General features: G+C 37.0%; 2 protein-coding genes across 6 annotated transcripts in view; one reads left to right on the top strand and one right to left on the bottom strand.

Annotated features, from left to right (window-relative positions):
* Nucleotides 1-16686, top strand: part of TEX9 (testis expressed 9) — a 168368-nt gene extending 151682 nt beyond the window's left edge. For all 5 annotated transcript variants that reach the window (XM_069596432.1, XM_069596437.1, XM_069596436.1 and 2 more), the window contains 2 exons: nucleotides 15767-15901; nucleotides 16487-16686. In XM_069596432.1, coding sequence (XP_069452533.1) covers nucleotides 15767-15901; nucleotides 16487-16561 — 210 coding nt within the window. In that variant the 3' untranslated portion in view covers nucleotides 16562-16686. The remainder of the gene's footprint in view (nucleotides 1-15766; nucleotides 15902-16486) is intronic.
* Nucleotides 15684-25289, bottom strand: part of MNS1 (meiosis specific nuclear structural 1) — a 91964-nt gene continuing 82358 nt past the window's right edge. Inside the window, exons 9-10 of the mRNA XM_069596431.1 lie at nucleotides 18858-18983; nucleotides 15684-17360 (exon numbers count right to left, since the gene is read on the bottom strand). Coding sequence (XP_069452532.1) covers nucleotides 17271-17360; nucleotides 18858-18983 — 216 coding nt within the window. The 3' untranslated portion in view covers nucleotides 15684-17270. The remainder of the gene's footprint in view (nucleotides 17361-18857; nucleotides 18984-25289) is intronic.

Below are 25289 nucleotides of genomic sequence, written 5' to 3'. Positions count from 1 at the left end.
TTTGTTATTGAATTATATGAAATCTCTATGTCTTGGATACTATTAAATCCTTTAGATATATAGTTTATTTTCCTCATTCTGTGGGTTGCTTTTTCATTTTGTTGATCATTTCTTGTTCTGTGCAGAAGCTTTTTACTTTGACATAGTCCAATTTGTGGGTTTTTTTAAATTTTGTAGTTTCTGATTAATGTATCATATTCAAAAGAATCATTGCCAAGACACATATCCAGCTTTTTCCTGTGTGTGTGTGCTTTAAGGAGTTTTATGGTTTCTAGTCTTACATGTAAGTTTCTATTCCATTTTGACTTCATTATTGTGAGTGGTGTAATATAGGACTAGTTTCATTCTTACATGTGAGTATCAAATTTTCCCAACACCATTTACTGAAGAGACTATCCTTCCCCATTGAGTATTCTTGGTTCCGTTGTCTAACATTCAGTTCAGTTCACTCACTCAGTCGTGTTGGACTCTTTGTGACCCCATGGACGCACACCAGGCCTACCTGTCCATCACCAACTCCCAGAGTTTACTCAAACTCATGTCCATTGAGTCAGTGATGCCATCCAACCACCTCATCTTCTGTCGTCCCCTTCTCCCGCCTTCAGTTGTTTCCAGCATCAGGGTCTTTTCAAACGAGTCAGTTCTTCACATCAGGTGGCCACAGTATTGGACTTTCAGCTTCAGCATCACTCCTTCCAGTGAATATTCAGGACTGATTTCATTTAGGATGGGCTGGTTGGATCTCCTTGCAGTGCAAGGAATTCTCAAGAGTCTTCTCCAACACCACAGTTCAAAAGCATCAATTCTTTGGCGTTCAGCTTTCTTTACAGTCCAACTCTCACATCCACACATGACTACTGGACAAACCATAGCCTTGACTAGATGGACCTCTGTTGGCAAAGTAATGACTCTGCTCTTTAATATGCTGTCTAGGTTGGTCATAACTTTCCTTCCAAGGAGTAAGTGTCTTTTAATTTCATGGCTGCAGTCACCATCTGCAGTGATTTTGGAGCCCTCCAAAATAAAGTCTGCCATTGTTTCCACTGTTTCCCATCTATTTCCCATGAAGTGATGGGACCAGATGATATGGTCTTAGTTTTCTGAATGTTGAGTTTTAAGCCAACTTTTTCACTCTCCTCTTTCACTTTCCGCAAGAGGCTCTTTAGTTCTTCTCTTTCTGCCATAAGTGTGGTGTCATCTGCATATCTCAGGTTATTGCTATTTCTCCCGGCAATCCTGATTCCAGCTTGTGCTTCATTCAGCCAGGCAATTCTCATGATGTACTCTGCATAGAAGTTAAATAAGCAGGGTGGCAATATACAGCCTTGATGTACTCCTTTTCCTATTTGGAAGCAGTCTGTTGTTCCATGTCCAGTTCTAACTATTGCTTCCTGACCTGCATACAGATTTCTTCAGAGGTAGGTCAGCTGGTCTGGTATTCCCATCTCTTTCAGAGTTCTCCACAGTTTATTGTGGTCCACACAGTCAAAGGCTTTGGCATAGTCAATAAAGCAGAAATAGATGTTTTTTTGGAACTCTCTTGCTTTTTCCATGATCCAGCGGATGTTGGCAATTTGATCTCTGGTTCTTCGGCCTTTTCTGAAACTAGCTTGAATATCTCGGACATGAAGATCTTTTCTGTACAGTTACTCTGTGTATTCTTGCCACCTTTTCTTAATATCTTCTGCTTCTGTTAAATCCATACCATTTATTGAGCCCATCTTTGCATGAAGTGTTCCCTTGATATCTGTAATTTTCTTGAAGAGATCTCTAGTCTTTCCCATTCTGTTGTTTTCCTCTGTTTCTTGGCACTGATCGCTGAGGAAGGCTTTCTTATCTCTCCTTGCTATTCTTTGGAACTGCATTCAAATGGGTATATCTTTCCTTTTCTCCTTTGCTTTTCACTTCTCTTTTCACAGCTATTTGTAAGGCCTCCTCAGAGTGCCATTTTGCTTTTTTGCATTTCTTTTTCTTGGGGATGGTCTTGATCCCTGTCTCCTGTACAGTGTCACAAACCTCTGTCTAAAGTTCATCAGGCACTCTATCAGATCTAGTCCCTTAAATCTATTTCTCACTTCTACTGTATAATTGTTAGGGATTTGATTTAGGTCATACCTGAATGGTCTAGTGGTTTTCCATATTTTCTTCAGTTTAAGTCTGAATTTGGCAATAAGGAGTTCATGATCTGAGCCACAGTCAGCTCCTGGTCATGTTTTGCTGACTGTATAGAGCTTCTCCATTTTTGGCTTCAAAGAATATAATCAGTCTGATTTTGGTGTTGACCATCTGGTGATGTCCATGTGTAGAGTCTTCTCTTGTTTTGTTGGAAGAGGGTGTTTGCTATGACCAGTGAGTTCTCTTGGCAAAACTCTAACTTTAGTTGACTCTATATGCTGGGGTTTGTTTCTGGCCTCTTGATTTTGTTCCTTTGATCAATGTTTCCAATTTTATGCTGGTACCATTCTATTTTGATTACAGTAGCTTTATAATGTAGCTTAAAATCATAAAGTATGATGCCTCTTGCTTTGTTCTTTCTCAGTATTGCTTTGGCTATTTGGGGCTTTTTGTGATTCCATATAAATTCAGGATTTTTTCCCTAATTCTGTTTAAAATGTCTTCAGAATCTTCATAGGAATTGGATTGAACCTATAGGTGGCTTTGGTAGCATTGACATTTAAAAAATATTAATTCTTCCAATCTATGAATTCTTCCAATCCATTTATTTGTGCCTTCTTTGATCCCTTTCACCAGTGTTTTAAAGGTTTCAGTGTAGATCTTCACATCCTTGATTAAATCATTTCTAAGTATTACATTCTTCTTGATATAATGATCAATGGGATTTTCTTTTTAAGATTATTTCCTGCTAAGGTATAGAAACTAAGATAATGATAATTTATATGATTTTTTATATTAATTTTTATTGGAGTTTAGTTATTTTACAGTATTGTGTTAGTCTCTAATGTGTAGCAGAGTGAATCAGCTATATGTATGAATACATTCCCTCTTCTGGGATTTCCTTCCCATTTAGGTCACCACAGAGCATTGAGTAGGCTTCCCTGAGCTTTATAGGTTCTCATTAGTTATCTATTTTATACATAGGGATACTCTCTGCCAGTTCATCCCACCTTTATGTACGTTTCCCCCTTGGTGCCCATACAGTTGTTCTCTGCATCTGTGTTTCTATTTCTTTTTTGCAATTAAGATCATCTACCATTTTTCTATATCTACATATGTATGTTAATATACAATATTTGCTGTTCTTTTTCTGACTTACTTCAATCTGTATGACAGTCTCTAGGTCTAGACACATCCCTGCAAATCACCCAATTTCATTCCTTTTATAGCTGAGTAGTATTCTGTTATACATATATGTAACATTTTCTTTATCCATTCATCTGTTCATGGACATTTAGGTTTCTTCCATGTCCTGACTATTATGAAGACCACTGCAATGAACATTGGGTTGCATGTGTTTTTTGGAATGATGGTTTTCTCTGAGTGTATGCAGTAGGATTGCTGGGTCATATGGTAGTTCTATATTTAGCTTTTTAAAGGAACCTCCATATTGTTTTTCATAGTGGCTGTACCAGCTTCCATTGCCACCAACAGTGTAAGGGGGTTCTCTTTTCTCCACACTCTACCCAGAATTTGTAGATTTTCTGATGATGGCCATCTGACTGGTATGAGGTGATACCTCATTGTAGGTTTGGTTTGCATTTCTCTAATAATTAGTGATATTGAGCATCTTTTCATGTGTTTTTTGGCCATTTGTGTGTCCTTTTTGGAGAAACATTTCTTTAGGTCTTCCTTTTTTTTTTTTTTTCATAATTGAGCTGTGAGCTGTTTATATGTTTTAGAGGTTAATTCTTTGTCGGTTACTTCATTTGCAAATATTTCCTCCCATTCTTAGGGTTATCTTTTCATCTTTTTTTATGGTTTCTGTTGCTCTGCAAAAGCTTTTATATTTAATTAGGTCCCATTTGTTTATTTCTGTTTTTATTTTCATTATTCCATGCTGCTGCTGCTGCTGCTAAGTCACTTCAGTCGTGTCCGACTCTGTGCGACCCCATAGACGGTAGACCACCAGGCTCCCCCGTCCCTGGGATTCTCCGGGCAAGAACACTGGAGTGGGTTGCCATTTCCTTCTCCAGCATGAAAGTGAAAAGTGAAAGTGAAGTCGCTCATTTGTGTCCGATTCTCAGTTACCCCATGGACTGCAGCCTCCCAGGCTCCTCTGTCCATGGGATTTTCCAGGCAAGAGTACTGGAGTGGGGTGCTATTGCCTTCTCCATGAGGTGCGTCAAAAAAGATTTGCTGCAGTTTATGTCAAAGAATGTTTTGCCTGTCTTTTCCACTAACGGTTATGACCTTGGTGGTTCAGTGGTGGAATTCTCACCTGCCTATGTTTTCTGCTAAGAGTTTTATAGTATCTGACCTTATATTCAGGTCTTTAATCCATTTTGAGTTTATTTTTGTGTATCATATTAGGGAGTGTTCTGTAGAAACTCTACTGAATTTTTAATGTTAATTTTGCATCCTACAACTTTATTGAATTTGTTGATGAGATCTAACAGTTTTTTGGTGGCATATGTATGATTTTTTATGTATTAAATACCAAATCGTATCAACTGCAAATAGAAATTTTACTTCTTCCTTTCTAGTTCTGATACTTTAGATTGTTCTTGCTGGTTTCTCTGACTAGGAATTCTAGTACTATGTAAAGTAGGAGAGGTGGGAGTGGGCACTTGACTTGTTCCTTACCTTAGAGGAAAAGATTTCAACATTTCATCATTGCATATGATTTTAGTTGTGGACTTCTCATATATGACCTTTTTTCATTTAAGTATATTCCTTCTAACTCTAATTTATTAAGAGATTTTATCATGAATGGATGTTGAATTTTGTCAAATGCTTAGTCTCTGTCTACTGAAATGATTATGTGATTTTTTTCTTTCATTCTGTTAAGATATTACTCACCAGAGACACATATTAACATGTCTTTTGTTACCCAAATGTTATTTATCAGAGATGTTTCTGTATTCACTTACATAACAAATCAACAGCCACAGGTGTTTCTGCAGAAATCCCCTGGTCAATAATGAGTTAATGTACAACACTGATTGATATGCAGATACTGAACTATTCTTGCTTCCCTGGGGTAAATTCCACTTGATCATAATGTATGATCCTTTTAGTGTATTGAAGGTGAAGGTGAAGTCGCTCAGTCGTGTCCAGCTCTTTGCGACCCCGTGGACTGTAGCCTACCAGGCTCCTCCGTCCATGGGATTCTCCAGGCAAGAATACTGGAGTGGGTTGCCATTTCCTTCTCCAGGGGATCTTCCCGACACAGGGATCAAACCCAGGTCTCTGCATTGGAGGCAGACGCTTTAACCTCTGAGCCACCAGGGTATTGTTCAATTTAATTTTCTAATATTTTGTTGAGAATTTTTGCATCTGTGCTCACCAGTATTATTGGCTTATAGTTTTCATATTTTGTGGTATCTTTCTTTATCTGAGTTGCTATCAGCATGATGTGGGCCTCAAAGAATGACTTTGGAAGCATTCTTTCTCTTCAGTTTTTTGGAATAGTTTGAGAAGGATAAACATTATCCTTTAAATGTTCAGTGTATGTAATTCATCTGTGAAGCAATCTGGTCTTAGACTTTGATTTGTGTATTTCTTTTATTACTGATTTAATTAGTAGTAATTGAGTTCTGTTCACATTTTGTATTTCTTCCTCATTCAGTCTTAGGAGATTGTACTTTTCTAGAAATTCCTCCATTTCTTCTTGGTTGTCCATTTTATTGGTGTATAATTATTCAGAGTAATGTCTTATGATCCTGTGTAGTTCTGCAATATCAACTCTAACTTCTTTCCTGGTTTTATTTGGACCCACTTTCATTTGTTCTTAATGAATCTGGTTTAAAGTTTATCAGTTTTGTTCATCTTTTTAAGAACCAGCTCTTAATTTCTTTCTCGCTTGCTTTCTCTCTCCTTTTTTCTTTCATCTCTATTTCATTCATTTCTGCTCTGATCTTTCCTCCTACTAACTCCAGGTGTTTCTTTCTAATTAATTGGGATATTAGGTTAGGGATTTGGGGATTTTTGTTTCCTGAGGTAGGCTTGTATTTCTATAAACTCCCCTCTGGGAACTGCTTTTCCTGCATTCCATAGACTCTGGATCTTTGTGTTTTTGCTTCTGTCTCCATGAGTTTCTTTTGTTTATTTCCTTTTTGATTTCTTCAATGACTCATTTGGTTGTTCAGTACCATACTGTTTAGCTTCCATGTTGGTTTTTTTTTTTTTTTTTTGATAGTTGATTTATAGTATCATAGCATTGTGCTCAGAGAAGAGGCTTGGTATGATATCAGTCTTATAAAATTTACTAAGACTTATTTTGTGGCCTAGCATGTGATCTGTTCTGGAGTGTTCCATGTGCATTTGAAAACAATGTATATTTTGCTGCTTTTGGATAGGATGTTATATATATATCTATTAGGCTCATCTGATGTGTTAAGGCCTGTGTTTCCTTTTATGTTTCCTGTATGGATGATCTGTCCATTGACATAAGTGGAGTGTCAAAGCCCCTGACCATTATTGTCTTTACTGTCAATATCTTTCTTTATACTTGCTAATATTTTCTGTATTTATTTAAATGCTCCAGTTTGTGTGCATATAAATATATTCAAGTGTTATTTATTCTTGTTGAATTGATCCCTTTATCATTATGTAATGTCCTTCTTTGTCTTAGACTTTTTTATCCCTTCACTTTCAGTCTGTGTGTAGTTAGATCTGGAGTGAATCTCTTACAGGCAGCATATATTTACAGATTTTATTTTTGAATCTATTCAGCCACTCTGTCTTTCCATTGGAACATTTAGTACGTTTACATTTAAAGTAAGTATTGATAGGTATGTGCTTACTGCCATTTTATTAAATTGTTTGGGGACTGTCCTTGTTTATTGTTTTCCTCTCCACTTATGATTTGATGACCATCTTAATGTTATATTTGGATTCCTTTATCTTGTGTGAATCTATTATAGATTTTTGGTTTGTTGTTATCATGAGGTTTATATACAGCAGCATATACTGGTGAATATTTAAAGTTGATGATGTCTTAAGTTTGAACACATTCTAAAAACCCTGGAGATGAGCAGTCTACCCAATTAAGTGTTTGTAGTAATGACCATAAAAATACTCAACATACTTGGAAGAAGAGTGAGTAAGTACAGGGAGAATTTTAACAAAGAGTTAGGAAACAGAAGAACCAAACGAAGCTGAAAAATATAGTAACTGAAATAAAAAATACACTAGAAGGAATCAACATTAGATTGGTTAAATACAGAGGAATGGATCATTAAACTGGAACACAGGGTAGCATAAATCACCCAAGTTGAACAGAAAAAGAAAAACAGAATTTAAAAGAAATGAAGAGTTCAGGAAACCTCTTGGAAAACATTAATACTAATATTCATACTAATATTCACATTATACGGGTCCCAGAAGGTGAAGAGTGACAGATAGGGGCAGAGAAATTAGAAGCAATTATAGCTAAAGACATACTAACAGGGAAAGGAAATAGACATCTAAGTCCAGGGAGAATAGAATCCCAAAAAAGATCAACACAGAGTTCCACACCAAGGTACTTAAAGTCAAAATGGCAAAAATCAAAGATAGTGAGAGAATATTAAGGACAGTAAGTGAAAAGCAACTAGTTATGTATAAGGGAACTCCTCTAAGACTGTCAGAAACTGCTGACCAGAAGGGAATGGCACAATGTATGTGTGATGAAACATCACACAACATGTGTGATGAAACATCACACAACATGTGTGATGAAACATCACACAACATGTGTGATGAAACATCACACAACATGTGTGATGAAACATCACACAACATGTGTGATGAAACATCACACAACATGTGTGATGAAACATCACACAACATGTGTGATGAAACATCACACAACATGTGTGATGAAACATCACACAACATGTGTGATGAAACATCACACAACATGTGTGATGAAACATCACACAACATGTGTGATGAAACATCACACAACATGTGTGATGAAACATCACACAACATGTGTGATGAAACATCACACAACATGTGTGATGAAACATCACACAACATGTGTGATGAAACGAAAAAACCTGTAGCCAGTAATACCCTATCCAGCAAGACTCTCATTCAGATTTGGAGAGAGAAGTTGTTTTTCACAGAAGGAAAAGCTGAAAGAATTCAGCACTACTAAATTAGCTTTCTAAGAAATGTTAAGGGGGCTTCTTTAAGTGAAAAAGAACAACTAGAAATATGGAAATTACAAAAGGAAAAATCTCATTGGTCAAAATCTCATATAATGTCAAAAACATTAAACATGCAGGAAGGAGTAAAAATTCAGAGATCTTTCTTAATGTAGGCATTTGTTGCTATGAACTTCCTCTTAGAACTGCTCTTGCTACACCCCATAAGTTTTGGTATGTTGTGTCTCCATTTTCATTTGTTTGAAGATCATTTTTTTCCTCTTTGATTTCTTCATTCATCCATTGGTTGTTCAGGAAAGTCTTGATATTATCTTTGAAGTGTCTCTTTATAAGTCTTTTATTCTTCTAAAAAATTGTTAAAAGAACTTTATTAAAAGTTTTAATTTATATAAAATTGTGTAGTACAGAAAAACTCTAGAATCCAGTTTCTTATGAATATATACATTAGTATAGAACATTTTTACCATTAATGAATCAATAATGACTCATTAACTAAAGACCACACTTCATTCATATTTCCTTACTCTCTTTGGTTCATTATTAAGAACTGAGTTGACTTGTCAGAGTTCTCTATATATCCTAATTACAAAACTTTGGCAGACACCTGCTTTGCAAATACCTTATCCCATGGCTTTTATTTTTGTAAGTTTTTTTTTTTTTCTGAAGAGCAACAATATTTTGAATTTTATAATTACAGTTTTGTGTTCTATTTAAGAATTCTTTGCTAAACCTAAGGGGTCACTAAGATTTGCTCTTAGGTTTTCTTACAGAAGTTGCATAGCTTCATCTTTTGTGTTTTGTTGAGGTTTTGTGCATGATATAAGGGTCAAGGTTCATTATTGGAACATGTGCAGGAATATTTTGTTGAGATTATCCTTTCACTATTGAATTGCCATGGCATCTTTGTTGAAAATCAGTTGCCCAGATGTGTGTGGATGTATTATTACTGGGATCACTATTCTGTTCCACTCATCTGTCTGTCTGTCTTCAGGTTAATAATGCATTGTCTTGATTATTACATCTTTATAATAAATCCATAAATCATGTAATTTCTTTTAGTTACTGCTGACATCAGTATTGGCTTTTCTCTCCCTTTATTTGTAGCTCCTTTATATGTTTTTATAGGCAGCGTACAGTTGAGTTTTCCTATTGTTTTAACTCAGTCTGACAATCTGACACTTTAATTAGGAGGCTTAGACCATTACATTTAATATGATTATAAATAATGGTGGTTGTTTAACTCTATTAATTTTTATATTTTGCATTCACATACGTTATTGTTCTTTCTTCCTCTTGTTTTTCTTTTTGAATATTTTTAATGATTTCATTTTATCTTACTGGCTTAGTATCTCCACCTTTTTGTGTATATCTCCACTTATCAGATACACCTTTAACTTAGTGCTATCTTCCTTCAAGTAACATAGCATTTTATGAATAAACAACCTTTCAGCAGTATACTTCTCTCCTCCCCTTTTTGTTGTTGTTGTCATACATTTTACTTACATACAAATTCTACATAGTTACTTTTTTGCTTTGATGAGTTAATGAACTTTCTAAATTAAAAAAAAAAACACCTTTGTATTATAGTACACATAAAATTTACCCTAATTTTTTAGTGTAGAATTCAGTAGTGTTACATATCATACTCCAAAACTCCTTGTTCATCTTGCAAAAACCGAAAACCTAAGTCCATTAAAAAATAATTCCCCATCCCCTTCTCTGTGACCCCTGGCAACCACAATTCTACTTTCTATCTCTATTAATTTGACTACACTAGGTACCTAATGTAAGTGAAATTATACACTATTTGCCTTTTTGTTACTGGCTTATATCACTTAACGTAATGTCCTCAAGGTTCATCCACGTTGTAGCATGTTATCAGAATTTATTCCTTTTGAGTAATATTCCATTGGATATATGTAACAAGTTTCATTTATACATTTATTAAATAAAGCAACTTGGGTTGCTTCCACCTTTTGGCTATTGTGAATAATGCTGATATAAACTTGGGTGTACAGATATCTCTTAAAGATTCTGCTTTCAGTTATTTTGGATATTCACCTAAATGTGGAATTGCTGGATCATATATTTCTTTTAATTTCTTGAGGAACCACTGTACTATTTTTCCATAGTGGCTGCTCTATTTTATATCCTTACCAGCAGTGCACAAGAGTTCCTTCAATGTCCTTGCCAATTTTTTATTTTTTTTTCTATAGTGATCATCCTAGCCTAACGTTTATTAAATGATATCTCATTGTGGTTTTGATTTGTATCTCCCTAAATATTAGTGATGTTGACCACATTTTCATGTGCTCATTAGCCATTTGTACATCTTTTCTGGAGAATTATCTATTCAAGTCCTTTACCCATTTATTATTATTTTTTTTTTTTTACTTTTCCCATCCACATTTTATATATTAAAAAAGTTATATAATTACAGTATAGACTGGAATACACAGGTTTGGGAACAAACACAACTGATGTTTTATAAGCAAACAGTTAAATTGGAGAGTGAAGAAATACGTGGTTATCCATTAAATTTCAGTATGTTTTGGGCATCAGTTGATACGTTTTACAGAGTTAACATGGCAAAATAGTTAAATAATGGTCAATTGAAAGAGCTTCTAGTACATTGCTGTTCAGTAGAACTTTCTGTGGTGATGGACAGGTTCTATATCTGCACTGTCCAGTACAGTAGCCATTATCCACATGTGGCTATTGAGCACTTGAAATGTGCCTTTCATGAGACTGTGGATACCCATTTATTAGGTGATAGTCTTTTTGTTATTGTAGAGGAGTTATTTCTGTATTCTCAATATTAACAGATATATGATCTTCAAATATTTTCTGTAGGGGCCTTTTTACTCTGTTGATTGTTTCCTTTGAGGTAATCCGATTTCTTTTTTTAACTTCTGTTTGCCTGTTCTTTTGGTTTCATATCCAAGAATTCACAACCAAATCCATATCCAAGAATTCACAACCAAATCCAGTGGCATGAGCAGTTCCCCTACATTTTCTTCTAATAGTTTACAGTTTTAGGGTATACATTTAGGTCTTGACCAAATTTGAATTAATTTTTGTGTATTATATGAAATAGAGATACAGTTTCATTCTTATGCATGGAGACATCTAGTTTTCCAGTTCAGTTTGTTGAAGAGGCCGTATTTTCCTAGTGAATAGATTTGGCATCCTTGTCAAACATCATTAGACTTTATATGCAAGGGGTTATTTTAGGGCTTTCTATACATCCATATTACACTACTTTGATTACCACAGACTTGTAATAAAATTTGAAATCCATAAGTATGAGACTGTCAATTGTTGTTATTCACTGATTGTCTATTTGTGTTCCCTTGAGATTCCATATAAATATTAGCATGACCTATCTCTGTAAAAATGCCATTGGAGTTTTGATAAAGATCATACTGAATCTGTAGATCTCTTGGAGTGGTATTAATATCTTAATAATAGTAAGTCTTCCAATCTTTGACCACAGAATATCCTTCCTTTTTTTTTTTTTTTTTGCCTTTAACTATTTTCATCAGTTTTTTTTTTTTAATGTATTTCTTTTAATTGGAGGCTAATTACTTTACAATATTGTGGTGGTTTTTACCATACATTCACAGGAATCAGCCATGGGTGTACATGTATTCCCCATCCTGCACCTCCTTCCCACCTCCTTCCCCATCCCTCAGGGTCATCCCAGTTCTTTGACGTTTTCAGTGTAAAACTGTTTCACTTCCTTGGTTACTTTTATTCCTCAGTTGTTATTCAGTTGCTAAGTCGCCTCGGACTCTTTGCCACCCCATGATAGCACATCAAGCTCCTGTTTCCTTCACTATCTCTTGGAGTTTGCTCAGATTCATGTCCATTGAGTTGCTTGATGCCATCCAACCGTCTCATCCTCTGCTGCCCTGTTCTCTCTCTTCTGTCTTTCCCAGCATTGAGGTCTTTTCCAATGAGTTGGCTTTTCACATTAGGTGGCCAAAGTATTAGAGCTTCAGCAACAGCCATTCCAGTGAACATTCAGGGTTGATTTCCTTTAGAATTGACTGGTTTGATCTCTCTGAAGTTCAGGGGACTCTCAAGTCTTCTCCAGCACCACAATTAAAAACCATCAATTCTTCATTGTTCAGCCTTCTTTATGGTTCAGCTCTCACATATGTACATCATTACTGGAGAAAGCATACTTTTGACTATATGGACCTTTGTCGACAGAGTGATGCCTCTGCATTTTAATGCCTCTGTCTAGATTTCTCATAGCTTTCCTTCCAAGGAGCATCTTTTAATTTCATGGCTGTAGTCACTATCCATGAAGAACACTGAGTGCCAAAGAATTGATGCTTTTGAACTGTGGTGCTGGAGAAGACTCTTGAGAGTCCCCTGGACTGCAGGGAGATCAAGCCAGTCCATCCTAAAGGAAATCAACCCTGAATGTTCATTGGAAGGACTGATGCTGAAACTTCAATACTTTGGCCACCTGATGCGAACAGCTGACTCACTGGAAAAGACCCTGATGCTGGGAAAGACTGAAGGCAAAAAGAGAAGGGGACAACAGAGGATGAGATGGTTAGAAGGCATCACCGATTCAATGGACATGAATGAGCAAATTCTAGAAAACAGTGCAGGACAGAGGAGCCTGGCATGCTGCAGTTGGACACGACTTGGCCACTGAACAAAGTCACTGTCCACAGTGATTTTAGAGCCCAAGGAAATAAAACCTATCACTGCTTCCACTTTCTCCCCTTCTATTTGCCATGAAGTGATGGAACCAGATGCTATGATCTTGGTTTTTTGAATGTTAAGTTTCAAACCAGCTTTTTAAATTCTCCTCTTTCCCCCTCATCAAGAGGCTCTTTAGTTCCTCTTCACTTTCCACCATTTGAGTAGTATCATTTCCGTATCTGAGGTTGTTGATATTTCTCCCAGCATTCTTGATTCCAGCTTGTGATTCATCCAGCCTGGCATTTTGTATGATGTACTCTGTGTAGAAGTTAAATAAGCAGGGTGACAATATACAGCCTTGATGTACTCCTTTCCTAATTTGGAACCAGTCAGTTGTTCCATGTCCGGTTCTAACTGTTGCTTCTTGACACACAGGTTTCTAAGGAGACAGGTAGGGTCTCTTGAATTTTCCAGTTCACTGTGATCCATACAGTCAGAGGCTTTTAGCATAGTCAGTGAAACAGAAGTAGATGTTTTTCAGTACTTCACTCTTTTTGATGATATTATATTTGTAGTTTTTAAAATTTCTTCGAGAATGTTTATTAGTAGTATATAGAAACACAACTGATTTTATGTGTGTTGATTTTATATTTTGCAACTTTGTCAAATTGATTTATCCTGATTGTGGAACTTGTAGGGTTTTCTAATACATACAAAATAATGTCATCTGTGAAGGGAGATAATCTTCCTTCTACTTTTTGATTTGGATGCCTTTTATTTTTATTCCCTAGCTGCTCTGACCGGAACCTGCAGAGTAAGTAAAAGTGAACATCCTTGTCCTTTATGATCGTAAAGGGAAAGCTTTCAATCTTTTACCATTGAGTCTGCTGTTAGCTGTTGGCTTGTCATATATTGCTTTTATCATGTTGAAGTAGAATTTTTCTCTTCCTTGTTTAATTGTTTTTAATCATGAAAGTGTGTTGAATCTTGCCACAGATCCCAAGGTGTCTCAAGGGGGTGTTAGCCTGCTGGTGGGCAGGGCCAATGTCTGGAGGTATGTGAGGGGATGGAGGGTGAGGGCGCAGGGGTCGCAGGAGGGGAGTATTGGTGGCTGGGCTGGATCCTGCCATAGCGGGCTGCAGGGGTCCTGGGCTGATATCAGCCCACTGGTGGATGGGGCTGGGTTCCAGGGTCTCTGTCTGCAAGGCCCACAGCTAGTGCCTGTGCCCTCCTATGGGGCGGGGCTGTGTTCCAGGGTGGCTGAAGGCTCAGGGTCTTAAGGTAGCCTGCCTGCTAGTGATGGGTGGGGCTTTGTCCTGACCCAGCAAGTTGCTTGGCCTGAGGCTTCCCAGCACTGGGGCTGAGAGGCTGGTGGGTGGGGCTGTGTTCCAGTGCTAATAAACTAGAGGATGATTCTGAAGTGATGCTTCCCAGCATCAGTGTCCACGATAGAGCAGGCTCCACAAATGGCTTCTGCCAATGCCTATGTTCCAAGGATGAACTTCAGTTGCCTCCTGGGTGATCTGCAGGTAGGTCTGACCCAGCTCCTTTCAGAAATTACTGCCTCTTCCCTGGGTCCTGCAGCATGTGAGGTTTAACTTGTGCCCTTTAGAAGCTGAGTCTCTATTTCCCACACCTGTGTCCCCTGAAAGTAAGCCCCACTGGTCTTCAAAGCCAAATTTAGGGGCTTGTCTTCCCAGTACAAGACTCCCCAGGCCAGGGAGCCCAATGTGGGGCTTAGACCCATTGCTCAGAGAACCTGTGTAACTGTAATTATCCTCCCATTTGTGGGTTTCTATGTGGGGCGTTGGGTCTTGACAGTACTGCACCTATGCTCCTTCTACATCTTGCTATGGTTCCTTTTATCCTTAGTTGGGAAAGATCTTTTCTGTTAGATTCTGGTCTTTCTCATTAATAGCTGTAATTTTGGTGTGCCTGTGGGAGGAGGTGGGCCCAGGATCTTTCTACTCTGCCATCTTGGCAGCAAAATCTTAGCTACTCTCAAGTTTTAAAATAAAAACTCTACTAATATTTACCACATGTTACTCTTTCTGATACTTAAGTGTGTATGTAGATTCAGATTTTCTTCTGGTATCATTTCCCTTTTGCATGAAAGATGTCCTTTAACAACATTTTTTCCAAGTACAAGACCTTTCTATGCTTAATGATTTCTACTAACTTGTCTTTAAAGTTCACTGGTCCTTTTTCTCCATTATCCAAGTTGCTACAGAGCTCATCCAGTGGATTTTTACCACAGTTGCAAACTTGGTCTTCCTTGTCATAGGCAGTGGCTGAATTCTTTGCTCAGCTCTTTAAATCTCAGCTGTCTCTCATAGGTTCCTAGGAGTCATATTATTTAGGTGTCTGCAAAGGATTTGAGGGATTTCCTACCTGGAAAGTTCTACCATTGTGGCAGCACTGCTGTCCCTTCCTCAGCCCAGTATGACTGCTACTTTTTGCTTTGGGTTTATCCCTTGTGAACCATGAAATGAAAAATGCTTTCAGAAGCCAGTTAAATGTGGATCTCAACCAGTATGCTTTCAAGGATCATAACCACCTCCAGTTTCTGCTTACTACTGATGACATCTCTGCTTTCAAATCTAAGCTGGGGGTTCATGTTTGGGAACGCATGTAAGAATTAAAGATATTAAAATTTAAAAAATAAACTAAAAAAAAATAATAAAACCAAGTTGTTATTTTTTAAATGTTTTTTAAAATGGTAGAAGCATGAGCATTGTTAAAACGTTTTTAAACCTAAGTTTTTATTGTTGATATAATTTTTCCATTAAAATACTGTAAAGAATACATGGGATTTTTTCCTTTTGCAGGATATAGCAAATGAAGAACACAAAAAAATTGAAGCATTAAAATCAGAAAACAAGAAGCTAGAAAAACAAAAAGGAGAATTAATGATAGGATTTAAGAAACAGTTAAAATTAATTGATGTTTTAAAAAGGCAGAAGGTGAGTTTATCCTAAACAAAGTTAAAATAAATTGTGGATATTATTTGGCTCTTTCTACTAAGACATTTAGTATTTCTCCTTCAGGTATAGTTTTTATTGCCATGCTTAGTCACAAAATGTTATCTATACATTGATGCAAGTAAATTAGGAATGTTCACTAGTTCTATTTCCATACAGTATGGATACTCCCTAACTAAAGAAAATACCAAATATAAAAAATAAAATTATCTTAAAAAGGGATCAGTTTGCCTCTTGAAATCTTGAGAGTGAAACTGATTCCAAACCACTTTTATTGTGGTCACCACACAAGTTTACCTAGTGGTTAAGAGGATGTGAATTCATGTTTTTGCTACTGTCACCTTTTGCAAAGATTAGGTATTACAACACTGCCCAGGTTGGCCAGTGGGCAAGGTTTTTAGTGGCTAATCACTGAATATAATTATTATTTAAACCTGTTTATTGTAATTAGAATTATACATTTCTATAACAGAACTCAGCATTATACATACACTTGCACAAATTTCCTATTGTTCTGTGATCTACTCTTAATACTAAATTAGACAATGTTGATTTCTCTAAACACAGATGCATATTGAAGCTGCCAAGATGCTGTCTTTCACTGAAGAGGAATTTATGAAGGCACTTGAATGGGGAAATTAAAGTGATCTACTTGTAAACCTCTAGTGTGTGGTGGATATACTCTTAAAGTAAATTTAGATTTGGGGATATAAAATTGATACCTAATTATTAGAAATGTTTTATAAAATAAAGCAACAGAAATTTAACTTTCGATTCTGTTACCTTTCTTATGACCTTCTAGCCCCTTTCAGCTGCATATGAATAGAAAATATTTTATGCTCTAGAGACTTAGCTTTAGTTTGTAAATGATGTTTACCTGAGAGAAACTGTTTGTATGTTCTTATTGCTATAACTGAATTAGGTAATAAAGCACTCTGTACTTTTCTCCTCTTATAATAAGAACAGTCTTCCCTGGCCAAATCAAGGAAGTGAAGTTCCTAAACACAAACACAGAAGTGGTATGAAGAGTTTAGTCTCTTGGGTTGTTTTGATAGATATAGGTATCTATATGTAACAGAAAAATCCAAACTTTTTGGCCAACTCAATATATGGAGTGTTTTATAAAATTCAGATCTTCAGTTTTATCAGTACAAAAACAATAGTGATTGAAAGCAAACTTGCAAAAAGTAATGTTTTCTTATAACTGTTTATAAATGATAAATTACAGAAATGTTTTAGAAAATCCGGAGACAATGGAGGAGTCCTACTCACTGAACTCTAAAACAGAAGTCACACTGACACCTAGTGGTAACACACAAAAGAACCCAGGTTTTACCAAATCTCGTCGGTATCATTTCTCACAAATTTCGCTCCTTTTCTGATATGCTTTTCTAAACTCTTCACCAAGCATATCAATATCATCCTCATTTTTGAATACTCCCTACAAGAAAAATATTTTGTGGGTTACTTTGAATGCCAGAATATTTCAATAAATATTCTTAAAACTAAGAGCTATAGACAAGAAGTTTATAAAGTTATTCCTAATATAATGAAATTAGTAAAATATTTTTTTCTGTAATTATGACTTACTATACATATATACTTAATATTCTTAGACTGACCTGATGTCCTGTTAGAACGTGTCATAGGAATCTGGACTCTTCTGCTTTACTATGCTAAGTACTACTGCGCTGATGGACTGAATGGGAATCAATTTAATCCACACTGTACCCTCCTACCCTTGTTTTGAAACAGCCCTGCAGTATATGAGGGAGGAAATGAGCTTCAACAGATTATGCAAGGGACTGGCTCTTGCATCAGTTCTGTCTCTAGTCAGCTAACTTCAATCTTTCAGGAAAGAATCCAGGTGTAGAGTTAAGTCAACTAACCTTAATCCCTTTAAAACAAAATTAAACTTAAATATTTACTTATCTAAAGAATAATTTAGGTCATTTGGAGCCACTAGGATCTAAAGGATAAAATCATTTTAGGTTATCAGGTTCTCCCATTCCACAGTTATTTTGCTACACAAATACCTAAACCCTAAGACTTGCTCAGAATTTATAGTCTAGTTTATTTATCAATTCCATATGGCTTTTGTCATTAATATATCATTTTGTATTCATTCTAACCAATTAGATTATCAGGTCCTATGGACAGGTTACAAAGCAGGCGACCTGGGTTTGATCCCTGGGTCAGATCCCATGGAGAAGGAAATGGCACCCCACTCCAGTACTCTTGCCTGAAAAATCCCATGGACGGAGGAGCCTGGTAGGCTACAGTTCATGGGGTCGCAAAGAGTCGGACACGACTGAGTGACTTCACTTTAATTTCTCATTTCTTTCTCCTTCCTTTTGCACAAAACAAAATATACACTTGATTTTTTTGATTGAATAAAGTCTCAAATGGCATAATTTCTGTATCTGAAGGGTAGAAATGTTACTTGAGTTCATATGTTTATGTGGTCTGAAACTGTCATTTTTATAGTCATAAGGTGTTATCTCAGATAGCAAATTTTCATATGTATTCTCTGGAATTAATATTCTTTTTAAAATAAAGGGTTACCTAGTTATATACTGTAACCTCCTGTTACAGAGCAGATCTCAGACTCCGTTCAAGCTTATGTCTATCACTACCATTACAGATAACAAGGCTGTCCTGTGTATCACCTGCTTTGGTGTCCAGCATATCACATTTGTTTTAGTTTTAAACCTCTTACACTGGAGAACAGAACCTCTAAAATTTAAATACAGAAATTCCAGCTCAAATTTAATAGAAAGTGCCAAGACCAACTCTCTCATTTTGGAGATGTTCAATTACTAACTCACATAATATTGCTGCTTTGTAACAGCAAGAAGGGAGTGAAACCCAGGCCCTCTGAAATCCTAACACCATGTCTTCCCCCACTCTTAGAGGCTATGAATTAAATCTCACTCACTTTAGGGAGATATCCTAGTAGTTTTGTAGCGTGTTCTTTGAGAAGTTTTAGTCTTTCTTCTTCAACAATTGCATTTATACATCCTTGTCGTCTTTGCTGCCACTGCCATTCCTCCAGTTCACGCTGCTAGAAATGTAAATAGAACTTACTGCCATAAAACACATTAATCTCTTAAGAATGTGGCAAACAAAACTATTCTTGCAGGAAATTAAGATAAAACTGATAGATAATATATCTTTTATATTCTTATATTATGTATATAATATATATATTACTGTCATGCTTCCTTTAAAGTTACAAGGAAAATAGTTATGACTGATAGTAAGGAGGCAAGTACATATTTTCAGGACAAGTCATCTTCATTACCAAGAAAAAAGGTTCAAAGAAGTGATTTCCCAATTAATTCAACAAATATTTATTGAGTGCTTACCATACCCCAGGTGTTGAAGGCAACTTACAATATAAGACCAAAAAAAGAAAGGTAGATAAAACAACAGGAACAGCTAAAAGATAAGCACTGCCATATATATTAAGTTTCTTAGAGCCTGTGTGAGGTACAAGAGCAGCAGCAAATGTTCCCGCAAAAGAACCAGTATTTTTCAGGGAAATGTTCTGATTGATAACCACACCAAACTTCTGAGCCGTGAAAATACAGAAGAGATGACTAGCTTTAACTCATTTTAGGGATTAAAAGAACTCAGAGAAATACATCCAAATAAGACTTTTAAATGGGAAAGGATGCTAAAGGCAGGCCACTGAAATAATGATGAATTTCTGCCAAGAATTACTTTAGTTAAAATAGTATTAATACTCCAACTTTTCTTTGAAATAATCAGTTTAAGTCATATAAATCAGAAAGCAGGATGTCTGTCTTTTCTGTTACAATGAGAGGTAAGCTGCTTCTACATCACCTAATATTTCATTATTGGATGAAAATAAGAATGCTAGGACACAACCATATCCAGTGCCAGTTAAACTTGGAATTGCTTCTCTGTCTACTATCATGTCAGATGTACTACAGAATTAGAAGTATCACTGACAGCTAATTGAGAAGATACTTTCACCCATGTTACTACTGAATCAAAGGGTAGAATTCCTCTTAAATATTTTATCTCTAAGATGAAACAGGGTAACAGAATCTACTATAGAATCACTCTATCTGAATTTTTTTTAGACTGCATTTCTAAGGCTAAAGGGTCAGATGTGGTCACAACAGGACTAGGTTTTTGCCAAGGAAATAAGCAAAAGTGTCCTATGGCAGTTTTCAGGAATCAGTCTTACATCTTTTGTCCCTTCTGCACTTCTTCCATCTGCTGCTTGAAACATGGCTATGAAGGTTGAAGAGCCAATTTAAACCATGAAGATGAGGGCTATACCCTACAGGGGCCATAACAAAACCCAGGAGGAGCCTGGGTTCCTGAAGACTATGACTAAAGCCTCAGTTTCTAGACTTCCATGTGAGAGAATAGTAAATGATCTCTTAAGCCACTGTTAACTTGAAACTCTGCTGCTGCTGCTAAGTCATTTCAGTCGTGTCCGACTCTGTGCGACCCCATACACGGCAGCCCACCAGGCTCCCCCGTCCCAGGGATTCTCCAGGCAAGAACACTGGAGTGGGTTGCCATTTCCTTCTCCAGTGCATGAAAGTGCAAAGTGAAAGTGAAGTCGCTCAGTCATGTCCGACTCTTAGCGACCCCATGGACTGCAGCCTACCAGGCTCCTCTGTCCATAGGATTTTCCAGACAAGAGTGCTGGAGTGGGGTGCCAGTGCCTTCTCCAACTTGAGACTCTACTTGTAGACAAACATCATCCTAACTGATCTATTCCTCTAACGGGGGTGTAAGAAAGTTATCTAATGTTGAGAGGAAAGCTCAATTGTTAGATTTCTGTCCAGTTGTGCGCATGGTCTCTAATTTGGGTAGACCACATTAACTATTTACCATAAAACTTTTTATAGTAAATTAGGGTAAATTTTTTAGAAAGATATGAAACCAATTTGTCTATGAGGGCAACTTCTGAATAGCTCTGGTGGTAGAAAGTATCTCCTGGGTAGTTTCAGATTTTGTCTAACTGGATTTATTTTAGAAGTAGATAGCTATTTAGGAGTATCTACGAAATCTTAAAAAAAAAAAAAAAGAGCATTGCCTTACAGGATTGTATAATGAAATAGATTCATGATTCTATGAACATGAAACTCCATCCTTTTCCTTAGGCCAAGGCAGAAATGTGACCCAGTCTCACTGATATCAATAAAACTAACCCCACAGCTTCATTTTGGGAAAATACACATTTTTTTCAAAATTAAGATATAAATTTCTTAGAAAAGTATCTATGGCTTAGGTAATATTTTCATATTTCTTCCCTTTATAGCTGTCTTGGTAACTTTCCAAGCAGTTTTCTGATTAGCTCTCTAAGCCACGAGATAGGACAGTCACTGGTTCTGCCTCTTTCTAGGCAAGGAGTATTCAAAGCTTTCTGTTCAATTTCAGAAGCTTTTAAATTTTCTGTCTCCTTGATCACTTTGCTCTGACATTGATAATCACCCTTACTGATTCAACAAACATTTACTAAGTATTTTCTGCTTGCCAGGAAAAATGCTAGGTGCTTTTTTTAAATCTCCCTTAAAGGTTACAATCAAAGATACAGAATTGAGATTTTTATCCATTAGGAATCCACTTGGTTAAGCAGGAGGAGGACATAATGAGTTTTTACTTCATGCTAACTGGTAGCAGATGGACTAGAATCACAAGGAGACCAGTTAGAAGACAATTTCAGTAGTTCACAGAATGATAATAAATGTCTAAATTATGAAGAGAAATGGATTTAGTAAGAGTTATGGTAGAACTGGAATCAATAGGATTTGATGGCTAAAAATTATTAGGTAAGAAATGGGAAGAATCCAGAATGATTCCAAGGTAATAGCATATTCACTCAGTCACCCACCTGCCTGTCTTTAACCAAGATTCAGGCTACAGAAATTGGAAAGCATTTGTCTGTCTGCTACTTTCTTTTGGAGAGCTTAATTCTAAGGCACCACAAGATTTCCAACTATGTCCTTTTAAGCATCTGGAAATACGACAACAGAACTAAGACCTGATCAAGCATACAGGAGAGCCAAAAATTGCACCTCACGTCTCCCAACACTTCATGTAGCAGACGAAACACACAGGGCTGATCTCAGCTTTCTGTGGCATCCAGCTGTTCTCCTGGCCATTCCTTGGTCCTGTCAATGTTTTTCTGCCACTTGTACCTCCTATGTTCTCCAAGCCTCAGTCACTGGCCCTCTGATGGCTTCTCATGATATATTATTTGGAAGAATAATCTTAGTTTGAAACTGTGGGTTATTAATGCCAGGAATGCTTTTCTAAGAAAAGCTGACCTAAGTTTTCTTCTGTTCAATTGCCTTCAGGAATTTCAACTTGCATTTCTAACTAAATATGACTAAAACTGAAGTCAGTCCATCTTTTTGCTCCAATTCAAAACATAACAGCACTTGTATTCCTTGAGTTTCTCATATTTGAAACCTTGAGAGTTACTTTGATACCTTCCTCCACTCTACCCTATATGAAAGTGAAAGTGAAGTTGCTCAGTCATGTCTGACTCTTTGTGACTCTACCCTATATGGTCCAAGAAAAAAAAAATCACACAAGTCTCATCTATTCTTCCTTTAAAATATTTAAACTCTTCCCTTTCTCCTTCCACTGCTCTGCCAACCTACTCCAGGCCATCGTCACTTCAACTCTTCAGGTACTACTTTCACCTGTTTTTTAATTATTTTAATTGCAGGCTAATTACAATATTGTGGTGGTTTTTGCCATATGTTGACATGAATCAGCCACAGCTGTACATGTGTCCCCCATCCCGAGCCCCGCCTCCCACTGCCCTCCCTGTCCCGTCCCTTTGAGTTGTCCCAAATGCATCAGCTTTGAGTGCCCTGTTTCATGCACTGAACTTGCACTGGTCATCTGATTATGGTAATATACATGTTTCAGTGCTAGTTTCTCAAGTCATCCCACCCTCTCCCTCTCCCACAGAGTCCAAAAGTCTGTTCTTTATATCTATGTCTCTTTTGCTGTCTTGGATATAGGGTCGTCGTTACCATCTTTCTAAATCCCATATATATGCGTTAATATACTGTATTGGTGTTTTTCTTTCTGACTTACTTCACTCTGTATAATAGGCTCCAGTTTCATCCACCTCACTAGAATGGATTCAAATGCATTTGTTTTAATAGCTGAGTAATACTCCATTGTGTACATGTACTCTTTCTCCCTTGTTAAAGAGCATATTACAATAACCAGTTTCTACTGTATCATGGCCAGACTCCTCAGCCTATCATTCAGGTTTCTCCATGTGGTAATTCTATAAGCTGCCAACTAAGAATAGCCTTCCTGTCTTCTTTTATTCATTTTTTATGTATTTCTAGATAAATCCACATAAATGAAGTGAAGTTGCTCAGTCGTGTCTGACTCTGTGACCCTATGGATTGTAGCCCACCAGGCTTCTCCATCCATGGAATTTCCCAGGCATGAGTACTAGAGTGCTTTGCCATTTCCTTCTCAGGGTATCTTCCCGACCCAGGGATTAAACCTGGGTCTCCCGCGCTACAGGCAGATGCTTTGCCATCTGAGCTACCAGGGAATCTCATAGTTCTGCCATAAATGTATGGCACTATTAGTATATCACACTGTCACCTTCTACAAATGTTTATATTTAAGAAACATATTCTTAGCATAGTAGTATATATAATCAAGTCTTTGAGGTGTCTAGACCTTATTTTCTTCTGCTAGATTAAAAGCTACCAGAATGAGCTTTATTTATTTTGGTTCCCTCAGCAGAATGCCTAGCAAATGAGTATCTGCTGATTATAAGAGTATTTGGGGGTTTCTTTTTGTCCACCATTCAGGAAAATCATTACGATATTAATATATTAATCCCAGCTCTGCCACTTAACTTGCTATGACACCTTGGGTAACATATATCATCTCTCAAGATTCAGTTACAGTTCTTTAAAATGGGGGTAGTAACAGTACCTAACTCACAGGGCTGAAAGTTAAAAGTTACTGATTTGCTTGTAATGAATATAGAATAGTGAATGACATAAGAAAACAATAAATGTTAGTTATTGTTACTCCACTTCTATTACTACTTAAAAATATTTACCACATGCTTTATCAGCACTTTTCATATTTAGAGCTCTTTATCTTTCCAAACACTTATACATTATCTTACTTGCTTCTTAAAGGAGTATTTCAGTTTTATGGATGAAACATAGACATTTCAATGTGTCCAAGTCAAAAACCTAGCTTCCTCACCAACTCTTAAATACACATTTCCACGTAAGAAATTTTCCCCTGGGCCTCAAAATCTATGTGGACAAAATGGAATTATATATCTACCCCTTCAAAATCTGTTTTTCTTCATACATCTTCGTACATACATCACCACTCACTCACTGAATATGGAAGTGTGTAACAGCATTACTTATTAGTAGTAGATGAGAAAGGCTGGGCTGGAAGAAGCACAAGCTGGAATCAAGATTGCCAGGAGAAATATCAATAACCTCAGATATGCAAATAACACCATCGTTATGGTAGAAAGTGAAGAGGAACTAAAAAGCCTCTTGATGAAAGTGAAAGAAGACAGTGAAAAAGTTGGCTTAAAGCTCAACATTCAGAAAACGAAGATCATGGCATCCGGTCCCATCACTTCATGGGAAATAGATGGGGAAACAGTGGAAACAGTGTCAGACTTTATTTTTGGGGGCTCCAAAATCACTGCAGATGGTGACTGCAGCCACGAAATTAAAAGACGCTTACTCCTTGGAAGGAAAGTTATGACCAACTTAGATAGTATATTAAAAAGCAGAGACATTACTTTGCCGACTAAGGTCTGTCTAATCAAGGCTATGGTTTTTCCAGTGGTCATGTATGGATGTGAGAGTTGGACTGTGAAGAAAGCTGAGCACCGAAGAATTGATGCTTTTGAACTGTGGTATTGGAGAAGACTCTTGAGAGTCCCTTAGACTGCAAGGAGATCCAATCAGTCCATTCTGAAGGAGATCAGTCCTGGGTGTTCTCTGGAAGGAATGATGCTAAAGCTGAAACTCCAGTACTTTGGCTACCTCATGTGAAGAGTTGATTCATTGAAAAAGACATGCTGGGAGGGATTGGGGGCAGGAGGAGAAGGGGACGACAGAGGATGAGATGGCTGGATGGCATCACTGACTCGATGGACGTGAGTTTGAGTGAACTCCGGGAGTCGGTGATGGACAGGGAGGCCTGGCATGTTGCAATTCATGGGGTCGCAAAGAGTCAGACAACTCTGAGCAACTGAACTGAACTGAATCCTTCTCTCAGCTCTTCAGATCTAATTGGTCACCGAGACCCATCAATTTTAATTTCCTACCACTTCACTGATGGATTCCTTCTC

This window comes from Ovis canadensis, chromosome 7 (assembly GCF_042477335.2).
Source record: "Ovis canadensis isolate MfBH-ARS-UI-01 breed Bighorn chromosome 7, ARS-UI_OviCan_v2, whole genome shotgun sequence".
NCBI classification, from domain to species: Eukaryota; Metazoa; Chordata; class Mammalia; order Artiodactyla; family Bovidae; genus Ovis; species Ovis canadensis.
Note: the sequence above shows the minus strand (reverse complement) of the source record. Positions and strands in the feature narration are given on the sequence as shown.